This window comes from Drosophila takahashii, chromosome 3R (assembly GCF_030179915.1).
Source record: "Drosophila takahashii strain IR98-3 E-12201 chromosome 3R, DtakHiC1v2, whole genome shotgun sequence".
Lineage (NCBI taxonomy): Eukaryota > Metazoa > Arthropoda > Insecta > Diptera > Drosophilidae > Drosophila > Drosophila takahashii.
In genome coordinates this window covers 30,968,823-30,981,260 of record NC_091681.1, presented here as the reverse complement: position 1 = coordinate 30,981,260, position 12,438 = coordinate 30,968,823, and the positions used below count along the sequence as shown (strand labels likewise).

Here is a 12,438-nt window from a genome sequence, read left to right as displayed (position 1 = left end):
GTCAAAAGATTGGCGCCTCGCACAAAAAGCAATCAGCAGTTTGCCATTCGCCCCGAACGCGTGGGCATTGCAATATCACCACAGTTGGCACCGCCTAAAGAGGACATCGCACGATCACCATGACGGAATATTACTATTTCGACATTAAACTGTAAGTAGCAGAATGTTCTTAATTCAGGTAACTTAGTTGTTTAAATAGAACATTTTTTTGTATTAAAAATTTAAAAAAAACTTCCCAGCAAACTGAGAGATCCGGATGCTGTCGTTTTGACCCCTGCCCTATTCCGTAGCTGCGTCCTCGATGCCTTGGACAGTTTCTTCTGCGAGGAAAAGCCCACTTTGGAGATCGTTAAGTTCTGCGCCCAGCAACAACGTGTTATTTTTAGAGTCCCAGAGGATCTATACGAAGTGATACGCATCATTTTAAATCTAATAGGCCACTACCAGGAGACTCCCTGTCATTTTGAGGTCCTGGCAACATCCAAATCAACGCTAGACTTTGAGAAGAGCATTGAGAAGAATCTCGTAAAGCTGAGCGATATGGAAATTGAGCATTTTAATCTATAATTTAATTCTCACAAAAATGTATATATTTTAAATGTAATTCTGGAACCGTTTTCTTTAATTTTTAGTAATTCAATGGAACAAATTTATGAATACAAAGCTAGCTATATTTTCTAGCTTTTTCTAGCCATCTCTCAGTGTAAGCCGCCGAGCTGCCATCTCTGCCTGCGCACAGCTGTTCGAAAAGCAGAAAGAAACGGTGAAAAGGGAAAATAATTACATAAAAAAAACACACTGACCGGCAATTTTTGGACGACTTTTCCCGAACTTTCCGGCTGAAAATTGGACCCCGTGCAGAAATAACCGGGAATTGGATGTCGCATTTAACCGAAGCATGAGTGGTTACCAATATCTGGATGTGAAGCTGTGAGTTCCGGAAATCATAGAGCTACATATTCCCCACGTGCGCACGTGCATCATTTTGGAGATAGAAAAAGTGAAAGTAATGCATGTTTTGATCCTTCCAGGAAACTCCGTGATCCAGACTCTGTGACCTTGACGCCCGTTTTCCTCTGCGGCTGCATTCTCAACTCGTTGGCCAGTATTTTCGGTGAAATCGGTGGCCAAACGGCGCTGGAAATCGTGAAATTCAGCTCGAGCCAAAAGCGATCAATTTTCCGCGTTTCCGAGGATTTCCTGGAACGCGTTCGCATAGCTATAGCCCTGATCGGCTACTACCAGGAGGTGCCCTGCCATTTCCAGGTGCTGAGCACATCCCGCCGGCCAATAAACTTCGAGGAATCCGCCGAGGAGTTCATAGCATTTAACTAGGAGATCAGAGATCATGTCCTTCTCATACTGCAAGGAGTTCGGCAAGGACAAGGTGATCTTCGTGACCAAGGAGGATCATGCCGCGGCCAGCACCATCGAGCTGCCGGCGCCGGAACAGCCGGAGGGCGTGATCACCAAGGACGGCAAGATCAACTGGAGCTGCCCCTGCCTCGGCGGCATGGCCACCGGTCCCTGTGGCGTCGACTTCCGCGAGGCCTTCTCCTGCTTCCAGAACAGCACCGCCGATCCCAAGGGATCCGACTGCTACGACGCCTTCACCAAGATGCGCGACTGCTTCCAGAAGTATCCCACCGTGTACAACAAATCCGGCGGCGATGACGACGATGATGATGCACTGGGCAATGCCTTGGACACAAATGCCGCCGGTTCGATTGATCCGCTGGCGGATGTGGGCAATCCCGGAGGCGGCGACGAGGTGGCCACGCCCAAGAGCAACTCGGTGGTGCCCAAGGCCTAGGCGGGAGTCCATGTGTCGTATTCAAAATACTTAAAAGATAAGAGCTAGGTGTGACTTCGTACAAAATAAATAAAGCTTGTCATAGTTGGTGGCCGATCGGGCTCCAATCATATTCAAAATCTATCATGACTGTTGGAAATATATATCTACCGGATATGGGTAAAAAATAGGTAGCTTATAGAAAATTATAGAAACTCGAAATATTGTCTAATTTCTTTGGTTTGCTACAGCGCAGCCGGCATACTCTTTAGAGACTTGATTATGTGAGACTGATAAGATGTTTTTATTTTTTTAAAAACATATATAGTACATAGTCTGGCGATTTTGGGGGATAGGTCAGAATCTCAGTTCCATTTTCGCAGTCGCCAGTATCAGTTCACAAAGTATACGCAATGAAGTCGCTCATCTTTCCTATTTTTCTGCTGATTTTGGTCCGGAAGCAGCTATATCTCGTTGACGGTGCCACTGAGCTGCAGGAAATGCCATCGCCTCATCTGAATCTGGAAAGCACATGTAATGCGTATTGTTTTTCAATTTCCTCTACCACCAATTCCATAGATAAACTGAGAGATTTAATTATTACGGAGGGCACTATTAAAGATCTAAAGAGTAAGTTGGCAGTCGCTGAAGTTCAACTCAAATACAAAGATGAACTCATAAAATTAAAAGATGAGCTCATAAAATTGAAAGATGATTTTATAAAATCCAAAGATGATATAATAAGAGAAAAAACTAATAAAATGGATTTGGCAAATTCTAGTTGGCAACTTCAAATCCCTATTGAAGCCTTGAATAGTAGGTTGATAAATGCGGAAGGTCAATTAAAAATCAAAGATGAACTAATTAGTTCAAAAGTAAAAGAACTTAACGATATGAAAGATCTTATAAAATCAAAGGATAGGCAAATCCGCGAAGGAAGTGAAAAGGTGAATTTTATGTTTGTAAGTATTAGTAACTTGCGAAAGCAGCTTTTGAATGCCACAGAACAATTCAAAATCAAAGATGAGCTGGTAAATGCTAAAAATAAAGAAATCGCTAATAAATTAAAAGAGCTGGGGCGACAAGACAAAGAACTTAGAGATAAAGGTGAAGAAATTATGAAAATAAAGGAGGAAATGGAAATTAAAAAGAACCAACTGATAAACCTGAGTGCACAGATTTCGACCAAAGATAATCAAATCGATGGCCTTAACAATCAAACTAAATCTGATTTGGAAAAAATAACTAAAATGACCGATGAACTTTCCATTTATCGCGGAAGAATAAGTTGTTCAAGTGGCAGTGCAAATGTAATTTACGAAATATATAAACCCGAAATTTTATCACCCTGCAATTCAAATGGCTGGGTGACAATTCAAAGGCGTCAAGACGGTTCAATAAACTTTAATCGAAACTGGAATGATTATAAGAAAGGATTTGGAAGCCTTACAGGAGAGTTTTTCATCGGATTAGAGAATCTGCATCAGATGACTAAGGATAAGCCCCTCGAACTGAGCATTAAACTTGTCGCTGAAAGTGGAAAAATTGGCTCCGGTCATTATGATAACTTCCAAATTGGAAACGAACAGGAATTCTATAAGCTAAAAACACTGGGGACATTTCGTGGGACAAGTGCCATTAACGACATTATGAGCGACTACAAAGGAATGAACTTCACCACATTTGATCGGGACAATGACTATTTAATAAATGAGAACTGCGCTTATCGAGCTGGTGGTTGGTGGTACATAAATTGTGGCGCAGGGTATGCATATGAAACTAGAAACTATTTTAAATTGAATTACTAATAGTATTTTTTTATTACAGCCTTAATGGAGAATACCATGTATCTTTTTATTGGGATAGAGTCGGTCCCCTTAGCTATTCTGAAATGTTGATTAAACCGAAATCCGTGTGAACGTTACTTGTAAACAATTAGATGGGCACGGCACAAAATTAAAATTAAAAATAACTTAGATAGGTAGGTTGTTTATGGCTTAAAAAAAAACATCACTTCTAATTGATTTCTTTGTAGGTTAATACCAGTGTGTCCTTTGAGACTCTAGTTCTCTTCTCGCCAACGGAACATCGAGTACGAAAGAAATGCCAACCGACTTTGCCAGAAGCTTTCTTCGCTAATCCAGGCACCATTGTTTTTATACCCTTGTAGAGGGTATTATAATTTCAGTCAGATGTTTGCAACGCAGTGAAGGAGACGTTTCCGACCACATAAAGTATATATATTCTTAATCAGCACCAATAGCCGAGTCTATCTAGCCATGTCCGTCTGTCCGTCTGTCCGTCTGTCCGTCTGTCCGTCTGTCTGTCTGTCCGTCTGTCCGTTTCTATGCGAACTAGTCTCTCAGTTTTAAAGCTATCGCGATGAAGCTTTCCCGAAGGTCTTCTTTCTATTGCAGGTAGTACATATGTCGGAGCCAGCCGGATCGGACCACTATATCTTAAGGCTCCCAATCAAATATAAGAAAATTCATTGTAACTTTGTAGGAAGTAGGCGTTTTGATTCTTGACTACTTAAAAACAAAATTGAAATAAATCGAAACGCTGAATCTGGAATCACTGGAACTGCACCGAGTGAGTATTCTTTTATCTACAAGGGTATATAAGCTTCGGCTGGCCGAAGGTAGCTTCCTTTCTTGTTTAATAACAATTCAGCTAAAAAAAATTGTCTATATACATACATATGTATAAGAAACTTAACCCTAAATATGAGGCGAATAAGAAAGTGTTGTGTAAACCATCTTATAAAGAAGAAATTTTGAATACGCTTTTTAAATATTTGGAGGCTATGTAAATATTTTAGATCCCAAACAAAAAAATATTTCAAGTAAAAGTTGTTGATAGGTACAGTATATTAAGTTTTGGGTTGCATTTACATGACGGAACAAACAAATAAATAAAAAAATAAATTAAAAAAAAACTAAAAACAGAGGGGGAAAAAAGTCCTACTTCACTTCACCACATATTTTTTTAAATTCTCTTTCGCTGGTATTCACTGTACCCAATAGGCCGTTATTTTCCTTTTCGTGATTTTGCAGTATATTTTCCGTATTTTCCAGACGCGCTAGCCCATTTCGGAGCGGTATTTTCGCCACTCTGCTGCCACACTGTTTACGAAGAAGCGAGCAAAGGAAAAGGAAAAATAAAAGCGTATTAAGATTTCGTGTGCAAAGGAGAGAAAAATGCTGTAGGCGCAGTGTAAAATGCATATATTGCTGATCAATCGCGTTTGTGAGATGCTAAAACGCGAATTCAACTTTAAATCGGTGCAGAACTTCAAGGTGCAATAATAGGAATACTCGAATTATCGAATATACCAAAGTGCAATTGGCCAGTTGAGACTACAACCACAATAACAACAGCAACAACAGCAACAGCAGTGGAATAATATAATAACCTTGTGTTTTGTTTTGTATTTTGTCGATCAGAAATCGAAAATATTAATTCAAAATTAATCAAGGTGAAAGGTGTTAACAGATAAAGTGGTAATAATAGTAAAATTGTTAAAAGGAAAACCGTGTTATATAGTGTGTGTGTGCGTAGTGCCAGCAATACAAACGCAAGCAACCAATACAAGCGCACGGCTAGTTTTCATAACGAAAGTAACAGCGATAAATAATACAAAACAACAACAACAAAAACAACGAAGAGTCTCAAAAAGTGCTGGAAAAACTCGCGATAAGAAAATATATAAAGAAAACGGAAAAACAGGAACCTCCACATCGACAAATCTTTTTTTTCTGTGTTTTTTGAATGCTGCTGCATTTGGAAATCCGGCGACAAAATGGTTTCGTTAATTGATACAATCGAAGCGGCAGCCGAGAAACAGAAGCAATCGGTGGCCACCAATTCCTCCTCCTCCTCCTCGTTTTCCTCCTCCCCACCATCTTCGTCTTCTGGCTCCCCATCTTCTTCCTCATCTTCTTCAGCCCCAAAATCCAATCTCACGGCCAGCGGCAAACCAAAGGAGAAACGAAGGTGAGTCATGTGGATCGAAAGATATAGTACTGGATAATCCTGATACCCAGACCCACAGTATCCCATTCAATTATGCGATCCCCCGATTGTAATTCCATCGGCTCTGCTTAGATCGCTTGTTTGCCCATTGCATAAGCGTCTGCTTTCTTTTTCGCCCTCTTCGTAGCGATCGTCGCGGCTTTGGTTGTCATCCGTTGCTTTTCGCATTTCTTCCCGGTTTCCATGGGGTATTTCGTTTATTTTGAAGATCTATAATCATATTTATCTAAGAAGTTTTTTAACAAAGAAGGGTTTGCTTTTAGTGGGTACGACTTTATGAGGGGATCTCAATGGGTTTCCCATTTCTTCTCAGTTTGCAAGGGGTATTTTGTTTATTTTTATGAACTGAAATTATTTTTATACAAGAAGTACATATGATCCCCAAGAGATTTAATTATGATTTCATTTTTAGTTAGGAATATTTTGTATAGCTATAAGGGGCCTCTTACACTCAAAAAAAAATTTTAGAAAATCGCCTTTGGATTTGCTTTACTGGCGATTTTTTTCTATATTTCTGGAATATTTCTTGAATTTAATGAATTTTGATTAATTGGAAGAAAATTTTCTTTACCAGTAGAAAATTTTTTTATTTTAAAGAAAAAAATCGCCAGTGAAGCAAATCCATAGGCGATTTTCTAAAATTCAGGGCGATTCATTTTCTGAGTGTAGTGGTTTTAATCCACACAACCATTTTTAAGAAAAGATTTGAATATTTTTAGCTTTCTTCTTTAGATACCCACTGATTCCCAATGATTATTTTCAGTGATCTATTCAATTATACACTTTGTGCTCGATCTATTGAATTTTCTTTGGTTTCTGGTTTGCTTGTTTTTCTGTAATTGACCGGCAAAATTTAATTCAATTTTATTTCAAAAATAGTACATTTCCATTCGTCAAAAACAATTTATATGTATGTACTTGTCGATCACCGCAAGATTCCTATTGGTATAAAAATGTTCCTTATTCTAAAGACACTACCAATCGTTTTGCTCATTCTGAAGTCTTATTTAAAGTACACTGAAACCTTTTCCGGGTGCTGTATCGATTTTCTTTGAATGAATTTAAATTTTGCAGCGCTTGATTGCATTAACACCCCTTATTGGGCGTCACTGGTTGACGAAAGAGACTTTGGAGAGACTAGAAATTAATGGAAAGCCAATCATTAATCACGCGTTCAACAAATTTTTGCATTCGCGGTAATTATTATACGAACCGGTGACGGAGGTAGAGCGATAGAGAGGGAGAATCCAACGGCCGAGACCCACGACCTTCAGATATAGACTTTCAAAGACAAAAGTCGAGACGAACCGAACTGAAATCGTTCAGTTTGCATATGCATGATGGGTTTCCGCAGTGGAATCTGATATCCGAGGGGTTAAAAGCAGACAAATGTACACAAATAAGTGCACTTTGTCTTTGAAAAACACTTGTTGCCCTGTACATATGGTATATCCTTCAAGGGTTCATAAAATCCCCATCTTTAAGGCCAAGCCCCCAGTGGCTGGGATTTATTTTTAGACGAGTGCATTGTTCTTCGTTTTTCTTCACGCACTGTGGGTTTATTTTTAAGTTGGGCAAAAATCAAAAAAAGCAATGAGGAAAACCTGTTATGTTTACCACTCCGCCCAAAAAAAAAAACAACCTGTTTTTTGTTCCTCGTGCTTCGTTTTATCAGCTTTGTTTTGTTTTTGATTCCGTTTTTCTTTCTTTTTCTCTTGGCCCACGCCCCTCTGAAAACTGAAATTTATTTATTTTATAAGCTCATAAACTGGCAAGTTTATGTTTCACTCAAGACATTTACATTGGATTGAAACAAAGTTTCGATTTGGCCTACGTGACAGCCGTAAAAATAAAAGTTAAAAACAAAAAAAATGTGGAAAAGCTGAAAAGCGGTTCTATAACCATTTTCAAAATGCGCTCTAGCTTCGAATAGACCCACTAACCGACTATTCGCGTTTTCCCATTTGCTTCGAACTGGTTCCAATATTTTTTCGTGTGCGACATGTGAAAACAATTGACTTTTGGATCGCTTTAATGGGATTGTATTAGCGAAAGCTTTGCACAGACATTTATTTAAAAAAAACAATTTTTATGAACTTTAATTTATTATTTTTACTTAAGCTCAAAATCCGCAATCAGATATCTCATATATCTAATACTTTTATCGAACGAATATTGTTAATCGCAATTTTTTTCGATTGTGCAGCGATTTGTTTTGACCTACGTATTCGATTGCGGCACTCCGATCTTGAACAAATTGTAACTGCAATGACAGTATGACCTCAATAAAAGTGAATTATTACAAGTCGTGTTAAATGGGGGGGGGGGGTATTTGGGGGAGGCAGGAATTTTAATCGAAATTATGATTTTGCTTAAATTATTTTTATAAGCTGTTAGACCGTGTGCCAAGAAGCAGGAAAAAACTTAAAAAACAACTCGGCAATAAATAAATTTCAATACCAACGCAAAGAAACGCACAAAAGTAAAACACGCTTACACACATTCCCACATGTGTGTATTGTAAAATATTTAAATGATATGCCCTGTTGTTGTTTCTTGTTGTTGTTTTTCGTCTGGCCACGACGACCTACTTTTTGCGCAATCGAACTAAAAATGTGAAGGCACGGGGAGGATGGAAACGCCCGAGGGGGGTATTATGGGGTATTATATAGGAAGAAAGAGTAAGAGAGATGTATTGTATTCGTATTCAAGTATTAGGCTCGTGGAGTTATTGTTGGTTTTCTTCTCGCCTTCCTCTTTATTTATCATCCACACACTTTTGTTTTGCTACTGGTGCACCGTAAAAATTTGGCATTTATTAGAACAAATATAATTGTTTTTTAAATATAGGTACCCTTTTAAAAATAGTTTTAAATATTTTAAATAATTATTAAATTTCTCTGTATAAATAAATAAACATTTTGTGGAAATATAATCGATTTTTTTTTATTTTATTTTAAAAACCAAAATTTACTGCTCATTTTCGAAAAATTCTTATTATTATAATTCTTTATTACCTATTTTACAATTAAATTAAATAAGTTACCTATTTTACCTTAATATTTTGTTCTGTGTATAAAATTGAACTTGATGCAGTGACAGAGACAGACATATCAAAAGTGAGGGAGACAGAATGAAGGTAACGCAGCTTCCGAATCTTTTTCAGTTGTTCAGTTGTATGGACTCTATATGCATCGTATTCGGTGTAAATTATGATTCTGTTTTTGCTGGCAGGGAAAGTTTAAATTTATATTTAAAGGCGAATAATTTGGAATCAAGTCGTTGAAAAATGGTTTACAAGTCTTGTGCAATTGAGCAAAAAGTTGTGGATTGTGATTATAAAGGAACCTGTTTAACAGTCACTTTTTTATGGGGGCTACCGAGGTCTAGATTTTTATTATTGCCAAGAACAAAGGAACTTTTTTTTTTTTGGTAAGGGATATGGATTTTTACGAATAGCGTTGGTATTTTTCTGATTTCTGAGCTGTTTTTACTCTTATCTCTCAAAAATTATTTATTTAGTTACACGCTGCTTACACACACATTTCCCTTAATTCCTGTAATTGTATTTAATATATTTATTTGCAAGAAATAAGACAATGTATGTACAAAATGAATATTATTAGTTTTTTATTTGCAACTAATGTTTTACAAAAAAGTTTATCTTATTTTGAGTAATATTTCTGGAGTTCTTGAGGATGTAGATGGGGGCGTTGAAAGCATCATTGATTTCTGACGCTTGTATATTCCCATATTGTTAGCGAAGCAACAGGAAATTATGAAGAAGATCAGTTGAATACTAATCACACTGATGACCACAAACTTGTCAGTTCCCAGATACAAATATTCGATCAACTTGCCACGGCATCCTTCGTATAAAATGTGCTTGGTTTGAGAAGGGTTGTAGCAGCTCAAGGGTTTGGTGTGTCCTACTTCTTCATAATCATCGGGAGAATCGCGGCCGCAGCAGTAAAACCATTTCTGGATGGTATCGAAGGTACTTCTTTCCGCATGATTCGACTTCCAAGCATAGTCGATGAGGTCACCCACGAATTTCTCAATCTGCTCCTTATTGGTGGACATCAGGATTAGGAGTGCCAGCTGCACGATTATGTGGATCAGCAAAATAACAGCATAGCTTCGGGCTATGAAGATGGACTTTTGACAGGCACCGCAGCATCCCAGGAGCGAGATGAAGACCGCAACCGAGCACAAGATGATCATCACGATCGGAAAGACTGCCTCTCCATTTCCATCAAGATCTCCGATGGTCCTCAGCATCACCATGCAGAAAAGGCTGCCCAAAATGCTGATGGCCAACACAATTGCGTTGAATATAAAAAGGATGTACTTGACCAGCGATGTTCCGCAGTCCATCTTTATATTTTTTAAATATTTCCAGATTTAATTACCACAAAATGCGCGTCCGTTCGAGACGAGCTACTTTTTTCGAGTAATATTTAAAGACAAAATTGTGTAGAAAATAAATCATTTAGTATACTTTTTAATGGCACTGCTAAAAATTAAGTTGTTTTCGTTTTTTTCACAGCCACTATCTGCTTGAAATTTAATTACACGTTTTTAATACGATGCCAAATATTTAATCATCTAGCAGAAAATCTGCGAAAACTTTAGTCGTTAGGCACTATTTTCACTATTTCATTAATATTATTCTTTTAGCCGCCTTCTTTTTAAGCCACTCTTAAACTAAACAGTTAGTCATTGATAGACATTTGTAGCATAAAAAGGTAAACAAGGGGTTATCACGGTGATTTAACTTGACCCCGCCTGTCCATTTCGCCTCCCTTTCCGTCTCTTCGGGCTGATTACATTGTGATTTGATAACTCTTATCTCCATTCACTTTCCGCGCCTGTTTGCCAAACTAATCTAAATATTTAACTATTATGCTATAGTTCTTATCGGGGCAACTCGGCCGACTAGGAAAATCTTGTAGAGGGTCTGAGATCGGTGGAAAAATATTTAGTCATCTAAATCTGTTTTTCTTGCTCAGAAAGAAACGATCAAAATATAAATATTTAATTAATATTAAGCCGACAACAACTTCGTTGTAAAACGTGTTTTTAAAATTTTTAAAAAGTGTTTATCCTTAAAATTTTTTTTTTGTTATTTGAATATTGGGGTGTTCAGAAAAGGTTTTTGGTTACGAATTGAACATATTTAAATGTAATGCAATTTTTCGCGGTGCATATTTAATTTATAATGTGACAGCGACGTGCAATGCAATTGTGTGATAGGGGAAAAATTAGCGGAAAATGAAATCCTGTACGTGCAGTAATTTTCCGGGGGCGCTGCAAAGTATGCTATATTAAGCGTCCGCAATTATCGGCTGAAGTGGAGCGCACTGACATAATTTATATGCCTCTAATTTGAATCTGCCACTCAGTCGGCTGTTCCCCTTATCGCCCCCTATTGGGCATGACCGAATGGCTGACACCCTGCCTCCCCAACCGAATGTTTTCGAGGCTTTATCTTATCAAAACCCGTAGCTCGGAGCGCACTTGTCCGGATAGGTAAACTTGTCTGATATCTGACGTTAATGTCGGACTCTCTCGCCGTCTCTCTATTGCGATTTTTTTTTTGTTTTTTTCGGTTGGCAGGCAGGGTATAAATATGATGGCTTCGAGGGTATGGAACCTTTCGCTCATTTACGGCTCGAACTCCCGTACGTCGTGTTCTCCCGAAAAAAAAGAAATATACGTAGCAGCCAAGAGTTATAGCCAAATCAAAATACTATCAGTTCTTATCAAAAACGCGTGTGTGTGCTCGATGGGCTTAGCCGGATTCCAGCGAGTGAAATGTTCAACTCCTTTGAGAGCTGCGATTTCTCGTGTCCCGGCGATAGTTCCTTCTACGGCGAGGATGTGAATCCCATTAATAATTTCTATGAGTGCGATCTAAAGTTTTCACAACAGCAGCAGCAGCAGCCACAACAGCTGAATAATGGCTCTGTTTTCGGGCGTACGCCCATTAATGAACCCACCGTGAACTTCGGCAATGGATCATTCTATACTTCACCACCGCAGAGGACCCAACCCTTTGTGGGTGCCATTCTGGGTCCAAATATGTCCTCTGGCGGGATGCAGAGATACCATCCGTATCACCAGCAACAGAACCAGGATGCCTTCTATCGCCAGAGGGGCAGTCTCCTAAATGTAGCCACGCCCTGTCGCGAAACCCGCCCCTGGAGTTACGCCTACTGCTATGGCTACGCCCCCACCAACACACAAGCTTGCCAGTTTTCCCAGTTCGTCGACATCGAGGACTTTATGTGAGTGATCCACTGAAGGCTGAAATATGGTTTATGATTTTTTCATTGGTTGGTAAACAAAAGATATTTCACAAAAAGTATCAGAAAGCTTTTTTTTGTGTCAAACAAACTGAAAAATTAGTGCGGTACTATATAAAATGTATTCAAAAAGTACTAATATTAGTACTAATATTTCAAGTTGACGGACAAAGATTAAATGATTTCTATATTCTTTAAAAAACTTTTTTTTTATCAAAGAATCAAAAGTCAGTTAAGTATTTATTTATGATTTTAAAGTATAAATTCAAATTCGAATTAAAATAACTGCAATTAGTACGTCAC

At 38.3% G+C, this 12,438-nt stretch overlaps 4 protein-coding genes and 1 long non-coding RNA gene across 7 annotated transcripts in view; 4 read left to right on the top strand and 1 right to left on the bottom strand.

Moving 5' to 3' along the window:
- Positions 1-10: 10 nt before the first annotated feature.
- Rpp14b (Ribonuclease P/MRP subunit p14 b) lies at positions 11-598 on the top strand. The gene is made up of 2 exons (XM_017153183.3): positions 11-151; positions 240-598. Exons 1-2 carry the CDS (start codon positions 120-122, stop codon positions 565-567), a joined length of 360 nt encoding a protein of 119 aa, XP_017008672.2. The 5' UTR covers positions 11-119; the 3' UTR covers positions 568-598.
- Positions 599-787: 189 nt separating this feature from the next.
- On the top strand, positions 788-1,335 carry Rpp14a (Ribonuclease P/MRP subunit p14 a). Its single transcript, XM_017153177.3, has 2 exons — positions 788-930; positions 1,032-1,335. Exons 1-2 carry the CDS (start codon positions 899-901, stop codon positions 1,333-1,335), a joined length of 336 nt encoding a protein of 111 aa, XP_017008666.2. The 5' UTR covers positions 788-898.
- Positions 1,336-1,348: 13 nt separating this feature from the next.
- On the top strand, positions 1,349-1,936 carry LOC108065248 (mitochondrial intermembrane space import and assembly protein 40). The gene has a single exon (XM_017153176.2). It carries the CDS (start codon positions 1,349-1,351, stop codon positions 1,811-1,813), a length of 465 nt encoding a protein of 154 aa, XP_017008665.2. The 3' UTR covers positions 1,814-1,936.
- A 2,983-nt stretch (positions 1,937-4,919) lies between these two features.
- sima (HIF-1 transcription factor component sima) overlaps positions 4,920-12,438 on the top strand; it is a 74,598-nt gene continuing 67,079 nt past the window's right edge. Inside the window, exon 1 of one of the 3 annotated variants that reach the window (XM_017153223.3) lies at positions 4,920-5,788. In XM_017153223.3, the coding sequence (XP_017008712.2) occupies positions 5,595-5,788 (194 nt within the window). In that variant the 5' untranslated portion in view covers positions 4,920-5,594. Of the gene's footprint in view, positions 5,789-11,629; positions 12,118-12,438 lie in introns of those variants that run through there. The other 2 variants (XM_070216802.1, XM_070216801.1) reach the window with 2 other exon arrangements.
- Positions 6,603-7,462, bottom strand: LOC138913555 (uncharacterized). The gene is made up of 2 exons (XR_011419332.1): positions 7,041-7,462; positions 6,603-6,964 (listed from the first exon to the last, which is right to left on the bottom strand). It is a non-coding gene; the product is annotated as an uncharacterized lncRNA (long non-coding RNA).